General features: G+C 36.8%; 1 protein-coding gene across 1 annotated transcript in view; it reads right to left on the reverse strand.

Moving 5' to 3' along the window:
• Positions 1 to 26598, reverse strand: part of LOC150087339 (uncharacterized) — a 353008-nt gene that overhangs the window by 80558 nt on the left and 245852 nt on the right. The window contains exon 17 of the mRNA XM_090372447.1: positions 8358 to 8498. Coding sequence (XP_090228573.1) covers positions 8358 to 8498 — 141 coding nt within the window. The remainder of the gene's footprint in view (positions 1 to 8357; positions 8499 to 26598) is intronic.

A 26598-nucleotide genomic window follows, 5' to 3' on the forward strand; every position in this document is an offset into this window, starting at 1 on the left:
TTAGATTTTCGGTCTGATACCATACTGATAAACAAAAGTAAAGCTGTGAGAAAAATTTGCTTTATTGTGAAAATATTTTGACTGATTGTAAATACAGTGATATCCCCCTGAAAAAATATCACCTCTCTAAAGGGGGACATCTCTTGTTGTGGATACTCAGGCTTGAGTCCCAGCCAAAAGTATTAGAAATTATACTTTAGATAACCTCTCCAAAATGGACACTCTCCAATAGAGATACAGACTAACAAATGTTTGCAAACTTATTTGGCCTGTCCAATGTATTCCTCAAGTACATCATTTCCATAAAATGTTACCATGAAAAAAATAAATAAATAAAAAAAAGTTAAAATAAATAAAAAAGCTGCCTTTTTTTTTTCATATGGGATTCAGTTTGCAGTATGACATACAAGTACATTTTAATACATACATTTCAATACAGGATTCAGCTTGTGGTATAACATACATAAAAAGAGGATTGCATATGCATGATTTTGAAAAGTGACCCACGAGAATTTTTTGTATACACAAATGCAAGATATCCACAAACTTCCTTTAGAAAACTAAAACATTATTATGTGAATAAGGATACATGACACAAATCTTCAACAGTTTACTCATCAACCAGAAAAGCACACTCATGTAGATGGCATCACAGCTGCAAAACTGTAATCAGCAGAATCTGATATTGTGACTTCTTTGCAATAGATTTTATATTGAATATTGGATCTGTTGTAGAATTCTGTGTATTGAAATTTACCAACTCTGAGATGACACAGTGAATACTTTGGCTCAATGGGCTGTAGTCTGCCACTACGCATCCATAAATTTCACATAGTTTAAAAAGAAGTCACCAATTGCAGGCAGTTCCCGCTTTATGAGTTTTCACTTTACAAATTCACGGGTTTACGAGGTTTTTTTTTCCAAGTATCAAGTATCAACAAAATCGAAAATATAAACATTAATTGCAAAAAATGAATGTTAAACATTCATAAATACTGCATTTAAAACCATGCGCATAGCTTTACAATACAGTGTACCCCGCTTTATGATATTAATCCATTCCAGAGACACCATCGTATCGTGAACCCAATAACATTTTTTTTTGGTAATTCGTTCCATGACCTCGGAAGTTGAAATTTTCACTATATAACTCACTAAAAGGTCCTTTTTTTTATAGTGCAAACTGTATTAGTTACCAATTCAAATCATCAAAATGCACTACACTTTCATCGCTATCATATGTTCTGTTATAAGAACCAATTTTGAATGGCTTTGTGACATTTTTCTAAAGCACATTTCTGGAGGTCACGACCATAAAACAATACAAACAATTTGCACTTTCCGGTTAACAGGGCTTTTCTGTTACTGCAAGCAATTATAAATGGGTAGTAAACTTGATGTTATTGCATTTGTAAAAATATCGATAGTGGAATTGTGTGGGTTTTACGTTATTATGGTGAAATGTGTTTCCCCTTTACTGAAATCTTCAATTGTATAAAAAACAAATAAATTTTCAGAATCTTTCCTTCATTCTTTTTTTTTTAAACTTGTTACTCTGCGCAAATCGTGTTAGTTGCAATCTGTGCATTCCGTTAAAAAATGCTTATGCATACTATTGAAATTTATAAAGAAAAGAGAAGATTATCTTGGAAACAAACGCCTCCTTGTGCAACAAACCAACGAGTGCTGAGCCAATAATGAGTGATCAATGAGTGTGCATTTAGTGGATGGTGATAATGATGAATGAATAGTCTTTAAAATTTGTAAGTTATAAATAATTTCTTTATTATTATAATTTGCTTGATTTTATAGTCTTACGTTTTAATTTCTTTGGTTAAATCAATCATTGTTTAAACATAAACTAATTAGCTAACTAATTTCATTGTTGAGAATAGTATGAATCAGAGCTTTACTATTTTTTTTTATTTAACGAAGCCAAAATACTTAACGTTCAACGTAATTATACGCGACTATTAATTGCAGAAACCGTTGAAATTAAATTACACGAGAATTCTGTTAATGTTCGGTGGCCATATTTGATCTCCGATTCGTGGACCTTTACGCGCATGCACGAAGACAAATAATCTCTATTTAAGTATCAGGTTTAATCCGATTCGGTAATTTTCATTCCTGTGATCACGACATACGGTCGAAAAGCGTTGTCAGCTTCAGGAAGGAAAATCGTTTTGAATATTTTCGTTAGATTCTTTTAATTGCGTTAATTTGATTTTTAATTGTTTTAAATTGATTTGAATTGTGTTAAATTGATTATTTAATTATTTATATTTTACTCTAATGTACCGGTAAGTTGTCGATTTTTTCGTTTTTTCCATTTTAATTTCTGGAGGGTATCATACGGAAGTGTTCTACGCACTATATTGAGGTATACTCCTCTTATTATTTTACTAATATTGTTGAGAATGCAGCCAATACTTTTAACATTATGTCTATGGGATATAAATTCCTGCTTTATGAGCGCACGCTAAGAATGAATTAACTCGTAAAGTCGGGAACTACCTGTATACCCAATGGTATGGAAAATTCATACAGGATACCAGTTTGTGCAATCATCCTGGTAGAGGTGGTGGTCACACAAAAGTCGATGATGGCATGGTGGAGCTGGTTCAAGGAAGTTTTATGCAAAGCTGAGAAAAATTCATACAACATGCCAGTCATGAGCTTAACATGTAAGGCCAACAGTGTGTAACATGTTACATCACTGTCTGAAGACTAAACCATGGAAGTTACAGTGCTTGTACAGAAACTGCTGATTAAGGACAGAACCAGGTGGATGGAATTTTGTTGGTAAATTTCTTTGTGATTACAGTTTTGAAATTGTGCTACCATCTATTACAGCACCCGCATTTTCCGACTGGCAAATAAAACTTCACAATAGTGCCTCCCACTTAGTAGTAGTTTCAAATTTGCATCATGTACCTTACTCGTACAATAATGTTTTAGTTTTATAAAGGTGGTTTGAGGATACCCTGTACATCTGATATTCCTGTATATTTGATAAAATGTAATGTGTCCCTTGAAATTATTTTCATAACTGCTTTACTGACAGTGGTGGCCAGATTTTTGACTAAGGGATAACGACAATTTTCTCATGCTGTCACTTGCCACTTTTGCTCAGCAGTGAGAAATGGTGGTCGTTTAAGGAGCTACACAAGGATCTGTTCATGCATGTTGATTTTCTCTTGGAATACTGGTAAAAATTTTCCTAGGCATTACACTGATGTTGTAAAACTTTTCAAGAAATAAATTTCATGCTCTTTGTAGAAAGGCTGTGTGCAGAATTTTAAAAAGGGTTTGTCCCATTAAAGTGGGAGGGGTATATCCTCTTACATTAAAAAATTCTGTGTGAGCAAAAACTATGAACATGGACTAAAACTAGGAAGTGATCTAATTATCCATAATGAAAATGGAATTGCCAAAATGAAATGCTCTAAACAAAGCCATCTGTATTAATTTTTACTAAAATTTCAGTATGTGTTTACTAAAAGTTGTTTTTTTTTTTTTTATTAAAAGTTGAGTGTAACATATATGTACAATGACAATAAAAAGAAAAATAACTTCTGAGTAAACAATCAGTTACAGTAAATTACCAGTTTCAATAATTCGGAAAATTTTCGTTTTTCAGAATTGAGACTGGCTACACTGACCTTTGCAAAATGGACATATTCCTATAGTGGACACTCTTCTGACTTAATGGGGTTTACTTTAGAGAACTTTCACCAAACCACAACACTAAGGTAGAATTTTAATCTCTATGTCCAATCTGGTTTCAAGAAACCAGACCTATCTTTAAACAAGAAGAGAGAAGGGCCACAAGATTGGTGAGGGGAATGAAGGGATCCTCTTACCAAGAGAGGCTTAAGTTCTGCAAATTGCAGTGGCTGGAGACTAGGCACCTGCGCGGTGATCTGATTGAGGTGTATAAAGCCTTGAATGGATTGAGCATGCTGAATTCTGATGGGATCCTTCCACTTGTTCAGATTACGAACCTAAGGGGGCATAAATTCAAATTAAGAAAGGACAGATGTAGAATAGATGTGCGGAAATTTGCCTTTAGCCAGCGGGTGGTTAATTGCTGGAACAAACTTCCATCTGTTGTTGTGAAAGTTGATAGGTTGAATAAATTTAAGGAGGAACTGGTGTGATTTTTTTTTTTTTTTTTTTTGGCTGATGCTGCATAAGCTCATACACATGCTTTCTTGCATCACATGCCACTACTACTACTACAACTGAGAGATGGCTTTGGTAATTTAACTAATTCAACATTACAAAAATCAATTTTACAATTATAACCTTATAAATTTGATATCTGATTAATCGAAATACAATATATTTTGAAGTTTCTACTATTCCCTAACTAACAATATAGAGTTTTATAAGTAATTTAGTACAGAGGATGGAACCTGAAGTCTGAATGAAACTAAGAAATTAAGTCTGAATTGGACCCCATAACTCATGAATAGCTGGGTTGTACAAACTGAATGCTGACGTTATCTTTATATTTTCTCAGATGACACAAACAGGGGAAATATAAATTTAAATTGTAAATAATTCGGTGGGCTTTTTTTTTTTTGATACTTTTTTATTTTATTATATTTTGATATTTTTACAATATTTTCTTAATATTGTCTCTGAAATAGTAAAACCATGATGCAAATCAGATGACTTGCATCAAAACAGAGTATCTTAAAATACTATAGGATTGCGGGGTGTGGGTGGGGGTTGTCAGAGAACTGTGTGAAAATTTACTTTCAGTCAGAGGGTAACTGATTTGGGACAAACTTCCATCTGGCATTGTGGAAGTGGGTAGCTTAAATAAATTTAAAAGACTGGGCAAATGAGGTGGCTACTGTATGAGCATCAACCAAAATTATATCCTTGCAGCATTCTGCCACTACTAATACTAACTTGGATGTTACTGTGGTTAATGGTATTTGTCAGCCTTGGGTTTGGGAGCATAATGATCCCCATGATCAAAAATCAAACAAGGTAAAGTGTAAGAAATTGATTTCATCTTCTGCATCAAAATATCCCCCCCCTTGAGATACAGTAGAGTCCTGATTATCCGAGCTAATGTGGACCAAGAACAGCTTGGATACGGTCAAACTCGGTTAACACGGAAAATTTTTGTATACTAACTTTGCGGCAATGTTCTCCCCCCCCCCCCCCAAGATCTCCCTCATTCCTGTCATTAAGGAAGTACACGTACATACATATGTACTGTAAGAAAAAGAATACATGTACATATGTAATTACATACTGTAATTGTGTTTATGGCAAAGGTACAGAAAGCCCACATGACAAGTATGGCAAATTTTGGATTGGTTTACTGGTGGAACTAGTTGGCTGTGACGGCATTTGTATTGTTGTTCGCTCGGTAAACAGACGGTGGGTGTTATCAGTCAGGAGTAGAAATCGAATCCTATGGAGGCTTGAACCCTCCCGAGGTGGAGGGGGTAACCTGACCTTTTTTCTATAGAATCATGGGTGGACTAGACGATAATTTGTTTATTATTACTGTACTTTTATTTTGTAATTTTTTATTTTTAAAGACACTCGGCACATTGCAGAACATATTTTACAATGCCAGAACTTTTCACTTGACTCCGTTCGTGATTCAATTAGTTTAAAATAATTATTGCACTTAAAACAGTACAGTTTCGGTGTTATTAATTTAGATTTCATCAAAAAATCAAGGAAGTTGAAGCAATGTTTGATTTTTCCCCACAAATTTCTGCCAACTTTAAAAGATTCATCTTTAATATTATCTATATGCCGTTCATTCCGAAACTAATTATGCACCATTCTTTATTCATTAATACAAGTCATAATGCCAACCAATGTTATCATCTGTTATTTCGTGCACCAATCAGTACATCGTTTATCATGCCTACTTGTCAATCAATATATCGTTCTCGACTTCTACTACAGACCGATAATATCCACCGTCTGTTTACTGAGCAAGGAACACTACAAGTGTGGTACGGCAAAGTATACTGTACTTTCATGGCTAAACTTTGCCAAAATTTTCCATGCTTCTCGTGTGGGCTTTCTTTACCTTAGCATGTGTATTTACTTACATAGTATTGTACTGTACAGTTGGGCATTATCGTGATTACAGCATCAGGCTTTAGAAAAAAAGTCTTTCAAAGTCTTCTATATTAAAGAAGTTCCTCGCTTGTTTGCTGCAATGTTTCTCAGGCTAACAACAGTAGATTAGCGGGCGTACTCTCAATCTGCTGTTCCACGTATCGCATGCGGTCTCAATCGCATTTAGGCCTTCCATATGTGAAATTTTTGAGCCTTCTCCTGGACACACATCATCTTCATCTTCACTCACTAAATTTATAATCATGTCATCAGTCATCTCCTGTTGCTCATCCCCATTCATCCAATCTTGAATGTCTTCTGCCATAATAGGTTCTGAATTTGGAAGATTTTTTACTAGCTCTATAAGTGGAAGATTATCTTCATCATCATCTTCTTCCTCGGTTTTACTGAGAATTTTTTCCAGGGCTTCACGAGAGTTGATGTTTTCACTTCTTCCCATGATTCTGCCAGCCAGTAAATGACATCTTTCACGTTTATGTTTTTAAGGCTTTCAGCAACATTTCCACCATTTTTGAGACCTTCCAGGAGTTGTTTTAAAAGTCGTCATCTGTAGTTCTGTTTCAAAGTCTCCAGGACACTTTGATATAGTGGCTGGATTAGAGATGTTACATTAGGAGGCAAAAAAAAGAGTTTTAATGTCACCAGAGACTAGTTCAGTTTCACCTGGATGAGATGGTGCATTGTTCAGAAGCAACAATGCTTTTTCTGAGAGTTTCTTTTCTGCCAAAATTTTCTTTGTTGCAGGAATGAAGCCTTCATGGAACCATTTTTTCAACAAACATGAATCCATCCATGCATTTGATTGGTTAGCATACTTACAAGGAAGACTTTCCACATGTACATGTTTGAAGGCATTTGGCTTTTTAGCCTTTCCAATAAGTAGCAACGTATGCCTGTGACTTCCTGAAGCATTTGATCATGCCAACACTGTCAGTCTCTCCTTACTATGTTTATACCCGGGCGCTGCTTTTTCTTCTTGTTACGTGAATGTTTTGGTCAGAAGCATTCGATAATTTAAACCTGTTTCATCACAGTTGTAAACTTGATCCAAACTTAAGCCTTCCTCTATGACTTCTGCAAACTTTTTGGTAAAAGACTGCACTTCTTCCTGACGAGCAGATAATTTTTCCCCAACGACGTTCAGCTGTCTTACTCCATAGTGGAAGATTGATGTATAAACTCTGGAGGGGATTACTTTGAAGGAGACAATGCCAACACATAACTAATGTAAGTCTAAATTAATTTCATTGCCTCAGTCCAGAAACGTTTGGCTTGTACCTTGAGGTATCCTACTACCTTAAAAATTTAGTAAGATATGAGGCACTTAACTTTCCCCATTTTCTTGCTCAAGCACAAAAATCTTGTAGGGTGTTACAAAAAAATAACTTCAGCTCTGCAAGGTATAGAAACGTGAAAACTAGTTTCCTACAAATTTAGACCAGTAAATGAAAAGTTTTATTCTTCCAGGCCAGAAGTTCCCAATCTTCTTTAATTTGCAATACAAAATCTGATGTATCACATTTTCTACTCAAACAGAAGAAAATATACACTTAATTTAAACACCTTACAAATTTTGGGTCATTATTTTAAAATCTTACAATACATATATATATAATAACACCCTGATTTAGAACCTCTGCCTTAGACAAGATATAAAATAGGGAAAGGGAAGGTTCCACTTTTCTGAAAAATTAACATATACATTATCAGACTACCTCATTAACAGATTTCACTATATTTAATAATATTTTTGGTGTTTGGTAAGGAAATCTAAGATTTTTTTTGTCCTACAAAATTAGCACAACACTTATGCTTATCACTGGGCTTTCATTAGTTGTAAACTAAAGAAAATCAATTATTAATAAACTGGGTAATTTCTTATATTGCTAACAATTATATTTCTTCCAAACTGAAAATGGAAATAAAGGAAGGGGAGTATAAAATGAGAATGCACATGCACCACAATAAGACAGTGCAAGTAACTTGTAGAAGCTTACTGAATTACCACACTTCAAAAACTATTACTGAAAATGCTATGATTTAACCACCAAAAATATAAGATCCTTGGTTACTTCCTGAATTATTTCAGGAATTATTATATTCTCAGAACACAGTCTTTCCCAGAAGACAGTGCCATTTTAGAAAACCACTTTACATGAAATTTTGTTTAAATATGGGAACTGGATATATATACAATTAATACCACTATATTTGAATTTTTTACTTACTTTTATAATTTCTCAATGAGGTTTTGTGCGAGTTAGATAATGATACACCTTTAGTTTGGGATTCCTTATGCCTTTCTGGAACTTTCTGTTTATCAAAAAAAAGTGATCCATCACACAGACTAGAAAAAGCTGAAAATGCTTCTAGAAAGGGAAGAAAAAGCTTTTAAATTCAGAATAGCTCTTAATTTCTAAATATTATTAATTCTATAAGCAGCCTTGCATTTTCTAAATGTTATGTTAAATTAACAGTACAAAGTAAACTTGAGAATTTTATTTTTTAACAGAAAATTAGAAATTTTATAATAGTAAATTATTGCATGACTTCCAACCTAAGTTTTGTAATTTTAATCAGAAAAATGCTGAAGGAAAGCAGCAAATCATCAGGAGAAGAAAGAGATTTTTTCTATCCAATTGTATTTAGACTAGAAATTAAATTTCAGTAATAACATACAAGGAGTGGCTATCAAATAACGAGATGCAATAAATACAGTAATCCCTCGATTAGTGCACTTAATGTGTCTCGCAAAAGTACTGCACTAATCAAAAGGGCATTAATCGAACTTAATAACCAATAGAAAATAATGTGATTGGTTCCATGATTATTTATTCTCGAAAATATACAGTACTGTATTTTTTAAAATTTTTTCAACAAATTATAATTACAACACACAATAAAAATTAAACAAAATTAAAAGTTAAATAAAGGAAAATATTCTACTTTTTTTTTTTTTAATTTAGTAAGTGTAGTTTGATGTGTATTCTCCTTCCTCTTATCGTACATCTGTCGATAAGGAATTAAAATGCGAGTTATTTATTCAACCTTTCCAATGTGAGTTATTTATTAAACAATGCCTTCCATTTCTTTTGGAAAGCCTTTAAATTCATTTGCGCAGTTTCCACATGGCTCTCATATTGCATGTTCAAGCCATGACTGATGAATGTTTTCAATGGCATCTCTGATGCTATACTCTTTCCAGAGCTTCTTCCGCTTTTCGACAAATATGACCACATCAGGAGCACTGCTGGTTAAAAACTTCAACAGTGTGAAAAATCTCATCAAACTCCTTTCGAGTGATTTCTTTCTTGTGGGTAGGAGTTGCATCACCTTGACAATCATTGGCAGCTTCATACGCTCGTTGGGTGTCTAAATTTAGAAGATCACTACTGTTCACTTCTTCGGAATGGGATTCAATTAATTCTTGAACATTTTGGTTGTTAATTCATTAAAACAAAGGTCCTTTCCAATGTGATTAAAACAATTCATTAAAACAAAGGTCCTTTCCATTTCTTTTGGAAAGCCTTTAAATTCATTTGCACAGTTTCCACATGGCTCTCATATTGCATGTTCAAGCCATGACTGATGAATGTTTTCAATGGCATCTCTGATGCTATACTCTTTCCAGAATCCTATCAATGAAATTGCATTCTCTCTAGATGTTGCTTGAATTGCCTGTTTAAAAGTCCTTCTCAGCTAGTAAGCTTTAACAGTTGTGTGATAGGCCCTTGATCGCATCAGTTACTGCAAGGAAGTTGGTATTAGGTGGTAAAAATATTACTTGATATTTTCACATAAGGAATCATCAAGAGCAATGGGATAACCAGGAGCATCGGCAAAAATTAATAAAGCTTTAAAATCAAGATTATTTTTTCTGCAATAATTTTCAACTGTTGGGCCATTTCAGTCTGTGAACCATTCTTCGAACAGAGCTTTAGTTATCCATGCTTTCTTGTTAGATCACCAAATTGTGGGAAGTGACCCTTGATTTAAGCCTTTAAGAGTCCTAGGATTCTGTGTGTGATAAATGAGCATGGGATTTAATTTTAAATCTCATTTGGCATTACCCCTTAATAAAAGTGTAAGCCTATCTTTGGCAACTTTATAACCAGGTTGTGATTTTTCTGTTTTAGCCAAGGAAGTCTTAGAAGGCATTCACTTCCAGAACAATCCAGTTTCATCGACATTAAATATTTGTTGATTACTATAACCTCCTTCTTCCACAATTTCCTTAAAAGTGTTTGGATATTTTTGAGTTGCCTTTTTATCTGTGTTTGCAGCTTCACCTGTGATTCGAACATTATGCAAGCTAGTTCTTTTTTAAAGCTCTCAAACAATCCAGAACTAGCACTAAATTCTTCATTGTTCCCTTTTTCATGTTCTGTGGCCTTATCTTTCAAAGACAAGAAGAGAATTAATACTTTTGATTTAATAATATCGGTACTTAGCGGGATTTGTTTTTGGTTACAACCTTCAATCCAAATAGACAACAGTCCTCATTTCAATCATTGTAAGGTTTCTATTTCGAGTTGGTTGCATACATTCGGGACATGCCACAACCTTACATTTTTCTTTGTAATCATCTGCTTTGCTCAAAATTGCTCGTATTGTTGATTCACCCATCCCATGGTCCTGTCTTATTTTTATTCTACTATCACTGCGTTCATGCTTTTTTTATTATTTCTAATTTTTCTTCTAAGGAAATAACTTTTCAACTCTCCTTTATACTATCACTTTTCACTTCACTATTTCTTTTGCTCATAGCTGAGGGTAAATTACGTATTAGCTAAACTTTAAGGAAAAACAAAAAAAAAATATTTACATGTACTGTTAGCAGACAACCTTACACACATACATAAGAAAACTCGTGGTTCACAAAGAAAATATTTTCTTTCAGTTTTCTTTCAGATTTCAGTTATATGAAATTAAAGTGGTGACTAAATTAACGCTTGAAAAAATGGACACAGAAATTAAAGCAGTGACTAAATAAATGCTCGAAAAATATGGACTTGCATTATAGCTAACCGCATTAATCGAATTTTTGTACCGCACTAATTGATTTTTGGTATAAAAACATTTAGTGCATTAATCGAGGGCTTGCTGTATAATGAAATATTTCATGCCTCACAGGTTTCGTGCCCTTCAAAATAATTGCCTTGAGCTTCCACAGATTATTCCATACGTTTCTTCCAAGCACAGAAACATTTCTGGAGGACATCTTCTGTAAGCCTTTTTTACACTTCAACCGTTACTTTCTAAATGTTTTCCTTGGAATAAAAATGGATTCCTTTTTGGTTTGGGAAAGAGAAAAAGGGGTAGGAGAGTACACGTGAACAGGCTAAGTTTTTCGGCTCCAGCTAATAGAGAAGTTTCCTTAAATTTTTGCTTTTTTATTGACTTAAATTGGAATATTAATTTATTTTCTAGAGTTGCTTCTAGAATTCCTAGTAACAATACTTTAGTTTAATTTGAACTTAGATAGAGATTTTGTAGGTTATTACTTAGTATCGGTAAGGGTATCTAATCCACGTTTGGACAAGTTTGCAGCTCCCACGAATACTAAGTTTTTAATTATATTTAGCTGGTTTATTGATTTAATTGTTAGATTAAATTATTTTTATAAGTAGATTATAGACCTAGTCAAACTCTATGGTTTATTTTGAATTTAGATAGCACGATTTTGAAAGTAATTAATACCTCATGTCCGTAGATTTACCGTTCGTAACTTGCCGCCATTGTTATACAATACAACGTGTACCCCAAACTAGATAGCGTAAAGTTTAACAGAAAACTAGATAGCGAGTATAGTAGTAACAAATAATCAGTAAAATTTAATAACCTTATTAAATTTCATTGTCAATTAAACTGTACATTTTTAACTAAATACATATAACGACCTAGTTTTTACAAACATAACATTATAAATTAATACATATAACTTGACATGAGATAAGAAAGCCTTATAACGTAACTTGGAGATAATATTCGATACTGAACTACATGTGTATATATATATATATATATATAGTCTTATAACTGTATTAGGATATAAGTTTAGGGTTATATTTTCTATTGGAATTTTACATGAAATTGAATAGAAATCATGACTCAGAACAGAGCAGCAAAGCAAAAGGCTCAAACTAATGAGAATGGGAGAACTGAGGGGGGGGGGGGGCAGTTGTCTTCTGAGTCACGGCCTTTTGAAATGCACTGCTTGTTTGATGTTTTTTTAGCAATCAGGAATGGGATAGGATATTGCCAAGAGGATGTCTTTGTGTGTGCGTGCGATGTAAGGAATTTAGTTGCCAACTCAGCATTGTCATGGGCCTATATGAAAGCTTGAAGGGCACGGTGGATGCTCTCGAAGGATTTAAACTGAGGGGCCCATCAATGCCAGAGCTTGCACTCAAACACGCAACACAGCAGCAACCCCCAAGGCAGAATGCGCAGGTCCCAAAGGAGCAAGTTGTTGTCGGTGACTCTATTGTCAGGGAAACGGGGAACATATTGTGCAAAAAAGGATAGGTGGAACAGGACCAGGGCATGTCTACCAGGGGCAAAGGTTGATGATGTTGCAGAGCAGATATCATCTTTTAAGGACACAAAGGGTGATATTGTTGTACACATTGCCACTAATAATATTAAGAGTAGGAGACTGGCAGAATTACTTCACAAGTACAGGTCAATGTTGAAAAAAAATTTGAAATTAGGGTTGAATTTGAAAGTGTCTGCAATTCTGCCCAGACATGATAGGAGGGAGTATATGATGAGAGCCTTGTTGATCAATTCGATCCTGGAGAGATTGTGCAAGGCTCAAGGGGGTAGAATTTTTCACAGCTTGGTCTGTGCTTGTTAACAGGAGAGACTGCTTCTACAGGGATGGGATACACTTAAATAGAAAGGGTGCAAGAATATTTGCTGATGCTAATGAGGCAGAGTTAGGTGGGTCGGAAAACTGCTAGCTTGGGGGGGATACACAGACTAATAGATTAACAGTAGCCGCTGCCAGAGATGAAAGTGATTCTTGCACTGCTTCTACAGAAATGCAATTGAGCAGCAGCCTGGAAAGCAAGGCAATGCGGATTTATAGAATTGCTGGGAGTCATAGTGGAACTAGTAAATACATGGGCTGTGTTAGGGTAACTAAGTGTAGAAACAGGTGCATGTACACCAATGCTAGGAGTATAGTTAATAAATTTTATGAGCTTGAAGTGTTGGTCAAAATATCAAAGGCAGATATTGTTTTGATATCAGAGACGTGGTGCCACACAGACATAAGCAGTGAAGAATTGGAATTTGGGGAGTGTAATGTGTACAGAAAGGATAGACAGGACAGGAAGGGAGGAAGGGTTATGCTGTTAGTAAAGAAACACATAAAATCTAAGGAAGTGCATCCAATTAATGTCAGAGGACAATGCAATGTTGAGACTGTTTGGTGTAACATAAGCATCGGGAAAGGAAATATGAGAGTAGGTGTGTGTGTGTGTGTGTGTTATAGGCCTGACGAAGCGAAGCTGATGAGTATAATGAGCAATTGTGCAGAGAAATAGAGTGGGCCAGTACATCAGAGTGTCTTATAATGGGGATTTTAATTTCCCAAAGATTGACTGGAATCTGTGGGTTGGTCACTCATACACTAGCAAGGCTTTTGTGGATTAACTGGATGATTGTTTTTTACAGCAGTATGTTCGGGAGGCAACTAGAGGGAGAAATACTCTTAATCAGATTATCAGTAGTGATTCTTCATGCATTAAGAATCTGCACATAAAGGAATCACTAGTTGGCAGTGGTCACAGTGTGCTGAAGTGGGATTTATTCAAAGAGGTAACTACCATCAGGGGTTAAGGGAAGGGTTTTTGATTTCATAAACGTGACTATGGTGGTACCAACTGATGATGTTACCAACAGCAAATTCAAAGAAATGATCTTGGAAGCTACTAGACTTTTCATATCAACTAAGAAATATTGTTCAAGTTTTAGGCCTAAAAGGATGTCAGATGAACTAATTAGACATGTGGCAGAGAAGAAAAATGGATGGGACACATTTAAATTAACAGATGACACAGAAGCCTATGATAGGTATAAGCTGGTCTGTAACGAAGTCATAAAGGAGGTTAGGCAGGCAAAGGCAGATTACGAGAAATCTTTGGCAAAGGATGCAAAGAAAAACAGCAAAGAGTTCTTTACTTATGTAATCTCTAGAAGGAAGAGGATGAATCAGATTGGTCCACTTGATATCGACGGTTCAACTGTTGATCCTGCTCAGGTAGTTAACAAACTAAATGAATATTTTGCATCTACATTCACACATTAGAAGTTATTCAGGGAGGGGAATGCCAGAGGTGTATTAAACTCTGGCAGTAAGCTCAATAATCTTGTAATAACTGAGAGCAAAGTGGAGAAGAGAAATTGTTGAAGTTAAATTTAAAAAAAAGGCACCTGGGGTGGGCAGGATCTAGCAAGTTATATTAAAGGAGGCAGCAAAGGAAGTAAGCAAACCTTTAGCCTTAATTATGAGGGCATCCTTGGATTCAGGGGAGGTACCCATGGACTGTAAATGTGGAAATATGACCCCAATCCACAAAAGAGGATCAAAGGGAGAGGCAGGTAATTACAGACCTGTTAGTTTAACTTCTGTTCCAGGGAAATTAATGGAAGCACTGGTTAAAGAAGCATTGCAGGATCATCTAAACAAGAAGACTTCGGCTATAGCTTGGACAAAGCATGGGTTTGTCAATGGGAAGTCTTGTCTGACCAATTTGATTGGATACTATGATGTAGTCACAAAGTAACTGGATGCAAAGAATAATTTTGATATCATATATTTGGATCTTAGAAAGGCTTTTAATACTGTTGCACATGGAAGACTGCTGCACAAATTGGAGCAGTGTGGCATTAGAGACAAATTTTTGCTATGGATGGTTGAGTGGGAGAAGACAGATTTTTTTTTTTTGATTTGGTAGTTGTTGGCGCATTGGCTTCTGTGGCCATATTGCACCTCCCAAGGTTTTTGTAGTACTTTGATCCAAGCTCGAGGCGGGAATCGAACCCGCGACCTTTGGGTTGCCGGGCAGGTACTTTACCCACTCGGCTAGCCCGGTCGGCGAGAAGACAGAGAATGGTAATCAATGGACACTGCTCTTCATGAACTAATGTTATTAGTGGAGTCCCCCAGGGTTCAGTGTTGGGTCCATTGTTGTTTTCTGTATTCATTAATGATATTGAGGCACCTCCGTAGACAGGTGGGCAGGAGCAGCAGTGCGTAGCACATGCTTCTTGATTAGACCGGGGTTCGAGCCCATGACCACCAAATACAGAGGATGTGGAAAGGTCAGGAGCAATATGGCCCGGAAAGGCCCGGAGCAATATGGCTTTAGTTGCTAATGCTCCTAAAAAAAAACAAATAACAAATAACAATAATAATGATGGTATATCAGGCTTATGTCCAAGTTTGGTGTGTCCGAGGTTGCAAACAATACGAAGGTCGGCAGGGTTGTTAATGACAGTAATGATAGTATGCTGCTGCAACAGGATCTAAAAAAGTTGAGCAGATGGGCTGAGAGGTGGCAACTGAAGTTTAACGTTGACAAATGTAGAGTGCTGCACATGGGAAGCAGTAACCCCAGAGTAATGTATCAACTGTGTGGTTCTACACTAACTGTGGTAGAGAGTGAAAAGGAACTGGGGGTAATTGTGCAGGCAGATATGAAGTTTTCTGAGCAGTGCAGATGGTCTGCAAGGGTAGCTCATAGTGTCTTGTCAATGACATACAGGAATTTTTCTAGAAGGGATAAGGAGGTGATTATCCCCTTGTATAAGGCAATGGTTAGGCCACACCTTAATTAGTGTATACACGTCTGGAAGTCTCATTTCAAGAAGGATGTAGAGCTGTTGGAACGAAAACAGAGAAGGGCAACAGCTCTCATTTCAAGAAGGATGTAGAGCTGTTGGAACGAGTACAGAGAAGGACAAGATCAGTGAATGGAACAAAGGGTTGCTCTTACGAAGAAAGGCTTAAGTTTTGCAAATTACAGTGTCTGGAGACTAGGCACTTGTGGGGTGATCTGATTGAGGTGTATAAAGCCTTGAATGGTTTGAGCATGCTCAATGCTGATGGGATTCTTTCTCTTGCTCAGAATAATCGCCTGAGAGGGCATAAATTCAAATTGAAGAAAGACAGTTGTAGGATAGATGTATGGAAGTCTGCCTTTAACCAGTGGGTGGTTGATTGCTGGAACAAACTTCCATCTGTCATTGTAGAAGTTGATAGCTTAAATAGATTCAAGGCAGAACTAGACAAATATTTGGAGTGAGTCGATGGGTGAAATGTGAAGGATTTGTGTGTGTTTTTTTTTTTTTTTTTTTTGGCTGATGCTACATAAGCTTGCTTTCTTGCATCATGTGCCCTTGCTAATGCTAAAGTTTCAAGGGGCTAGTGAGTAGGGTCTGGGAGTAGGGTTCATATTCACACAGGCATTTGTGTTTTGGCCAGATTTTGTGTGCTGGAGCATTGTCTTAACGGAGAACATCAATCCATCCTTCCACAATTCAGGTCTCTTCTTTTGAATTTTTTCATTAAGCCGTGTCAGAACTTTGATGTAATATGTTTGATTGACAGCTTGATTTGGTGGCACATATTCAGCCCTAAGAATTCCTTTAATTTTGAAAAAAAAACAGGAAGCATGGTTTTCAATTTTGATTTTGACATGCTTTTTTTTTTTTTTTTTTTTTGTCCGGGGGGGGGGGGGGGGATTGTTTTCTCTTTCACTGACTGTCTTTTAGTTCCTGTGTTGTATGGGACAGCCAACTTTCATCTTAAGTAATTACAGTACTTAAAAGCATGGATCTTATTCAATATTTTTCAAAAAATCTTCACAAACCTGGAGTCTTCTCATTCTTTAATGTGTATTTAAAATTTTTGTCACCATCTTGGCACACATTTTTCTCATGACTAAATTTTCAGTTAAAATTTGTCTAACTGCTTCTTTGTCCATCTTGAGTTCTGATCCAGCCATTCCAATGCTTAAATGATGATTCAGGAGCGGGAGTGCAGTAGCACGCTCCTTGAGTAGAGCGGGGGTTCAAGCCGCTGACTGCTAAATATGGTCAATCTGCCAACCCGCACTGGACCAGCGTGGCAGATTATGGTCCATTGCCCTTAACATGAATTGTTGAGGAGGCTTCCATCCTGCGGTGGGTTGATAATGGCTGCAGTTTACCTTTTTTTTTTTTTTTTTAACTAATATCCTTACTTAGTCCACATTTTCATGTTTTCATGGAAACCAGACTGCCTGGTTGTTCATCATCTTCCGCATTCTCTCTCTCTCTCTCTTTTCCTTCTAAAAATCTTTTATGTAACATAAACCAATCATAAGGTTGTTGTTGTTGTTTGGTTTTTAGGAGCATTAGCAACTAAGGCCATATTGCTCCGGTGCGGTGGTCATTCCCTGACCTTTCCGCATCCTCCGTATTTGGTGGTGACGGGCTCGAACCCCGGTCTAATCAAGAAGCGTGTGCTACGCACTGCTGCTCCTTCCCACCTGGCTATGGAGGCGCCTATCATACTTGTCTCATTGCAAAGTGAATGAGCATATTGGAACATAACTTGACAGACAGCTATGGGAAAGGTTTGAGGTCAACAGCAGTGCCATTGTTTCACAGATGGCATTTGGTGTGTAGTGGTTGCATATGCAGTCTCATTATTTAATAGCCACACCTTGTGTAGTGTTTTTTTTTTTTTTTTATAAAAAAGGGATAGTTTTGTTAAAGTAAAATAATCGTGTCCAAAAACAGTGGCCAAAAGTGTGTAAACTTTTGAAAAAAACTGAATTTTTCTACTTTTAAGTTAAAATAAAAAAATAATGTAAAGGTTTTAACCACTAATATTTAGATCTTTTTGTTCTGAAGCTAAATAATGCAATAAATTTCATTCAAATCCGATGAAATGGAAAAAAAAAAAAAAGTTATGCAGTGAACTGTAATTACCAAACACAAGCCGATTCCAGAACCTTGGCAAAGATTTACAATCGTACAAATGATCAATGACTGAAGGTTTTTTGCCACTAATCGGAGTGCATCTTCAATGACTGTGATTGGCTACATGTGCAAACAATATGCTGCACACTACAAATAGTTGATTTTGTAACAATTCTAGACATTTCTCTCTGTGGCGAGGACAAAGTGAAGTACAGTCAGTCCTCGTATAACATTCGATCATACACAAATTATAAATAGGGAAACGATATTGTATATAACACGAACCGAATTCGCTTATGCACGATTTGCCTTTGTGTTTACAAGAAATGGCAGTTGAATGCAGAATCACCCCCAACTGAACGCAACACAATAGGAATGAAGAGAAGATTCTGAAAATGTATTTATGTTTTTTATATCAGTGAAGGGGAAACAACACATTTCACCATAATAACGTAAAAACCCACACAATTCCAGCTATCGGTATTATCACAAATGCAATTAGATCGAGTTTACTTCCAGTTTATAACAAATTCCACTAGCAGAAATGCAACTGGAAATTGTTTTTATTGTTTTATGGTAGTAACCCCCAGATATGTGCTTTAGTAAAATATGAGCTAGTGAGGTGTTAATAGTGTGTCTCTGCCTTTACAGTGTTGTTTATTCAGTTGCTACACGCATGCAGCTTTGTTTATATGTATCAAGCGTGCCTCCTCATTTTGTAATTGCGCTTTATTCCCTAAAAATGAGCAAAATACTTAAAAGGTGTGAAAAGGAAGCGTCCTGGTGAAGACACTACAGATTCAGAGAGAAAAAGAAAAGCAATATCGATAAACAGAGGTGGACTAGGTCAAACATTCTCACCCAGGAAAATTTGTAGTGGCCTCATACTAGCGTTTATGGCCAAAATCACACTGGCCTTTGGCCAACCGGGGTTTCCCCGGTAAGGCTTATGGCCAGTCCACCTCTGTTGTAGAGGAAAAAATATGAAATTGTGAAAGAGGAAAAAATATGAAATTGTGAAAATATGAAATGCTTTGAGCAAAATGAAAGACCATGTGATATTGCACGGGCTACAGCCTAAATGAGGCAACGCCGAAAATTAGAAAGAATGCAGAGAAAATAAAAACAACTTTCATAGCAGGAACAACTCAAAGTGTAATGAAAATTCATTAGATCAAGACACAAAGAACTGGAAGATATGGAATGGCTGTCATCTGTTTGGATAGAAAATCAAACAAAGAACAAGTTTGCTTACAATAGAAGCAAAAGGAGTAGCAATATTTTATTACGTAATACTCGTAATAAAACACGTAAGTATTTTATTATGATTATTTATTGTGTTTGGTAATGTTTTGGTTACAAATGTGTGTTCAATCTTGGGTGGTCGGCACCTAAACCTATTTTTCCTGTAGGGCCTGTTGTTTACATTGCACGAGGGGTTTCTAGGAATACAACTATCATGCTATATGAGGACCAACTGTACTGCATAGTTATTGAACACTGGCTAGATCAAGTTCAACTTAAATTTTGTGAAATAAACATTATGGTATCTGTGAGATTGGACTGGTCCATTGAGAAGAGGTCTAAACCCAAACTGCAACATGGCCATAAGGCACCAAATATGGTAACATTCAATGCTTGGTTTTTATCAATATAGATTGCAGTTGAAGTTTAGACTGTGTTATAGAGTTGTATCCATTCGAGGAAAGTTAAGATTTTGTCCATATGTGGCATATCTGCTAGGAGATGAGCAATACTCAGAATGTTCCTTGCTGAAAATGAGACAAAGAAGGTTTGTCGTTTACTGTTGTAATCAGGGCAATTAATTAGTATATGCCGGACAGTAAGAAGGATGTTGCAGTTTGTGCACTTTGGTGGGTCAGTAGCTAGAAGCAGATAAAGATGTGTCAGGTGTGTATGGCCCATCCGTAATCGGCTAATACGACCATGTTGGTTCTCACATATACTGGATTTCCATGGTTTGAGATCTTTTTTTAAAAAGAGTAGTTTGTTACTGGCTTGGCTCTGCCAGATGTGTTGCCATTGTTCAAGACATTATTTCTTTATAATGTACTTGTAGTCAGATGCAAGTGTAGTAAAGGACTGGTCTATAAGATCAGTAGCAGTTTTGGCAGTTAGGTCGGCATGTTTTTTTCCATAAATTTCAGCGTGACCAGGGATCAACAAAAGAGAACGTTGTTTCTTCTGGTTTAACTTGGTCAGAATATTCCAGATCTGTCTAAGTAAGAGGTTATCATTCTTCGTATTTCATTGTATAGCTTGAATAGTACTAATGGAGTCTATATACAGTGGCAGACAAAAAACTGCATCACTTTAAAAAAAGTAACATTTGTAGTGAAACGTATAAGATATTGTTTGATTACAGTCATTTTGTTTGTCGCAAAACTACTGACCCACCAAAGAAACATTATCTGATGTATTGCATCAGATAATGTTTCTATTGCATCAGACAGTAAGTGCAAGGTATTCAATCAGCCGTTTCTATAAATAAGGTGTTGGAAGGGTATACACGCTCATTAGTATCCTGTTTTGCGGAGGTGTAAGCATGGCTCCATAAGTTCAGTTGACACCAAGAAAAACGAGTGTAGCTGTGGCTCTGTCCCAGGAAGGGCTTTCTATGTGTGCTATCACTGATAACATAGGCTGAAATAGACTGAAGAATTGGAAGCAAGCCAATTACGATATGCAACATTCTTGAATGCCTTAGCGCATTTATTGGAAAACTAAGGTTTATATAAAGGACGAGATTTTAAAGTGGAGTGTGGAATAAATGATTCCATTCCTACAAGAATAATTTCATTGACACGATCTGAGCAAACGTTGACATTTAGGTAATTCCATTTTGCATTCATGTAATGCCGAAAAACATGAGGTTGGGAACAGCCATGAGATAAAGGCTCCATTGGAGAAGAGACAATCACCAAGTTGTGATCTGAGGTGCCTAAAGGGCCACACACTTTGACCATGTACTTAGAAGGGTTGTTTGTGGGAAAAAGATCAAGCATGTTGGCTGTATGTAGGATTGTCCGGTATTCTGGAAGGTAAAAGAACAATCTGGGCGAGGTCATTAGTAATTACAAAAGCCTCAGCATCTCGAACAGTTGGGTCTCTTTGACTAGAAAACAGAAGCCAGCTGGAGTTGTGAACATTAAAAACACCAAGGAAAATTACCTTACTGTTAGGAAAGTTGAACTGGAGAAAGTCAAGTTGCAAAGAGAGGAAGTCAGAGAGTTCCAAGTGATTAGTGGAGTTGGGAGAACGGTAGAGACAACAGATGAATTTTACACAATGAGGTAGAGAGGTTTTAAGCCAGAGAAGATCGAAAAGAGGAGATTCCAAATTACCAAGTCTCTGACATGGAATATCAGAATGGACATATGCACAAGTACCACCTTTGAGGTGAAAGGAATCATACAGCAAATAATTTGGACAACTGAGATAAGCAGTGGTAGAATCAACCGATAACTGAGATTCTGTCAGAAAAACTACATGGGGTTTGGCAGACTGTAAGTGGAAATGGACATCATTGAAATTAGAACTGAGACCACATATATTTGTGAAATGAACTAGGAAGTGTTTGCATATTCATTATTGAGGCTATCAACCAACTGCAATCTAGATTATGCAATGTGACTAATGCTTTCAAAAATCTTTCATTGCTTAATCCTGAAAAAATATTAAGCCAAATGTCAAATGGGGATATTTCAGATTTACCTATGTTACATTTAGCTACAAATAATTTCGATGAAATTGAGCAACAATATTATTATTATTAGTCATATGGTGCAAGGAAGCCTGAGGCTTATGCTGCACCAGCCAAAAAAAAAAAAAAAAAAAAATTCTCGAGTTACCTTGAGAGAGAGAGAATCAGAAGCAGAAAGGAATCACCAAGAAAGAGAAGAATGATGATATCCAGCTCAGTACCCTGGGTGTGCCAAGCCCATACTCAGCAGGTGAGCTCCTGGGGTATAGGAAAATTACTGTGACAGATTGGACAGCAGAAAATGTTTTTGAAAACAAGGAAATTCCAAAAACATACAATAAAATTTTGGCTTGATATCCATCGCCACAAAACTTAGAGCAAATAGCAGCATATGCACTGTCTTGTAACTCCAGCAAGCAATGCTGTTGTTGAACAAATATTTTCTCTTGTAACAGCAGTAAAAACAAAACCAAGAAACAGATTTCAATTTCATCTTCTAGATGCAATCATTAGAATCAGGGTACATCTTATCAAAAATTCCATCTGCTGCAAGGATCTGCATATTACAGATAGAATAGTAAAAAATTTCAAATCAGATACCAACATTAAAGATTTCAAACTTTATACCAACAATAGTAGAATCGCTGTGGCATCTACTTCACAGCAAAGTATACAGGATGAAATTGAAGAAGCAGACATAATGATGTTCTTGTAAATGTTATACTGTATAACATTTCAAAGAATAACGAGAAGTTTTTTAGCCATATTTAGCCCTTTATTGACCAATTGTTACATCAAATTATTTTCTATAAGTAGCTTACAGACCTAGTCAGGATCGTTAGTTTATTCTAAATTGAGACAGCGAGATTTGGAAGTTAATTAATACTTAAGTGTCCGTAGATTTACCGTTCGTAACTCGCCGCCATTGTTATACGATACGTTATATTCCGAACTAGATAGTGTTAGTATAGTATAGTATATAATATAATATTGTCAATTAATCAGTAAAATCTATTAATTTTATTAAACTTCGTTGTCAATTAAGTTGTACTTTTAACTAAATACATAACTTGATATGGAAGTTACATAAACGGAACTCATAGATAATACCTGATACTGAAAAATATATATAGCGTTATAACTGTGTTGGGATACAAGTTTAGGGTTATAATTTTGTACTGAAATTGAAATTTTATTGAAATTAAATCGAAATCATGACTCACACCAGAGCAGCAAAGCAAAAGGCTCAAGCTAATGGGAGTGCTGTGGCTCAGGGGAGAACTGAGGGGGGGGGGAGTTGCCCTCTAAATCACAGCCTTTTAAAATGTACTGCTTGCATGATGATTGTGGAGCAATCAGGTACGGAACATGATATTGCCATGGGGGATATCTTTGTGTGTGTGTGTGTGTGTGCACGATGCAAGGAGTGTAACAAAATCAGGCAATGACTCAGCATTGTTATGGGCCTATATGAGAGCTTGACGGACAGGGTGGATGCCCTCAGAGGATCTAAATTGAGGGGCCCATCAAGCTCTCAGCTACCCACATCAATGCCAGAGCTTGCACTTGGTCATCACGCAACACAGCGGCAACCCCCAATGCAGAATGCACTGGTCCCATAGGAACTAGTAGTTGTTGGTGACGCTATTGTCAGGGAAACAGGGAACATGTTTGTAAAAAGAATAGGTAGAACAGAACCAGGGTATGTCTGCCAGGGGCAAAGGTTGATGACATTGTGCGGATATCATTTTTTAAGGGCACAAAAGGTGATATAGTTGTATACATTGGCACTAATGGTATTAAGAATAGGAGACTGGCAGAATTACTTAACAAGTACAGGTCAATGTTGAAAACAAGCCGTGAATTAGGGTTGAATTTGAAAGTGTCTGCAATTCTGCCCAGACACGATAGGAGGGGTATATGATGTGAGCCTTGTCGACCAATTCGGCCCTGGAAAGATTGTGCAAAGCTCAAAGGGTAGAATTTTTTTCAGCCTGGTCTGTACTTGTTAACAGGAGAGACTGCTTCTACAGGGATAGGATACACTTAAATAGAAAGGGTGCAAGAATATTTGCTGATGCTAATGAGGCAGAGTTAGGTGGGTCGGAAAACTGCTAGCTTGTGGGGGGATACACAGACTAATAGATTAACAGTAGCCAACTCCAGAGGTGAAAGTGATTCTTGCACTGCTTCTATTGGAATGAGCAGCAGCTTGGAAAATAAGATGCAGGATATTTCAGAGACTGCTGGGAGTCATTGGGGTACAAGTAAACACATGGGTTGTGTTAGGGTAGCTAAGAAAAAGAACAGGCGCATGTATATTTGCATGTACACCAATGCTAGGAGTTTGGTAAATAAATTTGATGAATTTGAGGTATTGCTCAAAGCATCAAAGGTGGATATTGTTGGGATATCAGAGATGTGGTGTCACACAGATATAAGGAATGCAGAACTGGAATTTGGGGAGTATAATGTCTACAGAAAGGATAGAAAGGGAGGAGGGGTTATGCTATTAGTTAAGAAACACATAAAATTTAAAGAAGTGAAGCCAGTCAACATCGCTGCACAGTGCAGTGTTGAGTCAGTTTGGTGTGACATAAGCATTGGGACATCAAAATTGGGAGTGGAGTGTGCTATAGGCCTAATGACTCTGATGAGTATAATAAGACACTGTAGAGGGAAATAGAGTGGGCCAGTAAATCAGAGAGTCTTATAATGGAAGATTTTAATTTCCCAGATATTGACTGGAATTTGTGGGTTGATCACTCACACACTAGCAAGGCTTTTGTGGATTTACTGGATGATTGTTTTCTACATCAGCATGTTTGGGAGGCAACTAGAGGGAATAATACTCTTGATTTGATTATCAGTAGTGATTCTTCATGCATTAAGAATCTGCAGATAAAGGGACCACTAGGTGGCAGTGATCACAGCGTGCTGAAGTGGGATTTACTCAAAGGGGTATCTACCATCAGGGGTTAAGGGAAGGGTTTGTGCTTTCGTAAAGGCGACTACGAGGGTCTGAGACAGTATTTAAATTCTATATAGTGGGACCAACTAATGATGTTACCAACAGCAAATTAAAAATGGGAAGAATTCAAAGAACTTATCTTGGAAGCTACTAGGCTTTACATACCAACTAAGAAATATTGTTCAAGGTTTAGGCCTAAATGGATATCAGATGAACTAATGAGACTTATGGCAGAGAAGAAAAATGCATGGGATACATATAAATTAACATGTGACACAGAAGTCTATGATAGATATAAGTTCATGTGTAACCAAGTTACAAAGGAGTTTAGGCAGGCGAAGGCAGATTGCGAGAAATCTTTCGCAAAGGATGCAAAGAAAAACAGCAAAGAGTTCTTTACTTATGTAAACTCTAGAAGGAAGGGGATGAATCAGATTGGTCCACTGGATATCGATGGTTCAACTGTTGATAATCCTGCTCAGGTAGCTAACAAACTAAATGAATATTTTGCATCAACATTCACACATGAGGAGTTATTCAGCAACGGGAATGCCAGAGGTGTATTCAACTCTGGCAGTAAGATAGATAATCTTGTAATAATGAGAGTAAAGTGGAGGAGAAATTGGCTAATTTCTCCTCATAATTATGGCTAAACCCTTAGCCATAATTATGAGAGCTTCCTTGGACTGAGGGGAGGTACCCATAGACTGGAGATGTGCAAATGTGACTCCAATTCACAAAGGAGGATCAAAGGCTGACACAAGTAATTATAGACGTGTGAATTTAACTTCTGTTCCAGGAAAATTAATGGAGGCACTGGTTAAAAAAAGAGCACTGAGGGATCATCTAGACAAGACTTCAGTTATAGCTCGGACACAGCATGGTTTTGTTAACGGAAAGTCTTGCCTGACCAATTTGATTGGATAGTATGATGCAGTCACAAAAGAACTGGATGCAGGGAATAACTTTGATATTACATATTTAGATCTTAGAAAGTCTTTTGATACTGTTGCACAGGGAAGACTGCTGCACAAATTGGAGCAGTGTGGCATTGGAGGTAAATTGCTGCTATGGATAAAGGGGTGGTTGAGGGGGAGAAGACAGAGAGTGGTAATCAATGGACACTGCTCATCGTGGACTAATGTTATTAGTGGAGTCCCTCAGGGTTCAGCGTTGTGTCCATTATTGTTTTCTGTATTTATAAATAATATTGATGATGATATATCAAGCTTATTGTCCAAGTTTGCACATGATACAAAGGTTGGCAGGGTTGTTAAGGACACTACTGATCCTATGCTGCTGCAACAGGATCTGGAAAGGTTGAGCAGATGGGCTGAGAGGTGGCAAATGAAGTTTAACATTGACAAATATGGGAAACAGCAACCCCAGGGCAACGTATAAACTCTGTGGTACTACACAGACAGTGGTAGAGAATGAAAAGGACCTGGGGGTAATTGTGCAGGCAGATATGAAGTTCCCTGAGCAGTGCAGATAGGCTGCAAGAGTAACTCATGGTGTCTTGTCAATGATATACAGGAATTTTTCTAGCAGGGATAAGGAGGTGATTATTCCCTTGTATAAGGCAATGGTCAGGCCACACATTGAGTACTGTATACAGGTCTGGAGGCCTCATTTCAAGAAGGATGTAGAGCTGCTGGAACGAGTACAGAGGGGCAACAAGTTCTGTGAATGGAACAAAGGGTTGCTCTTACGAAAGTTTTGCATATTGCAGTGTCTGGAGACTAGGCACCGGCGAGGTGATCTGACAGAGGTGTATAAAGCCTTGAATGGTTTG

This window comes from Mastigoproctus giganteus, chromosome 4 (assembly GCF_048544385.1).
Source record: "Mastigoproctus giganteus isolate SK-2022 chromosome 4, ASM4854438v1, whole genome shotgun sequence".
NCBI lineage: Eukaryota > Metazoa > Arthropoda > Arachnida > Uropygi > Thelyphonidae > Mastigoproctus > Mastigoproctus giganteus.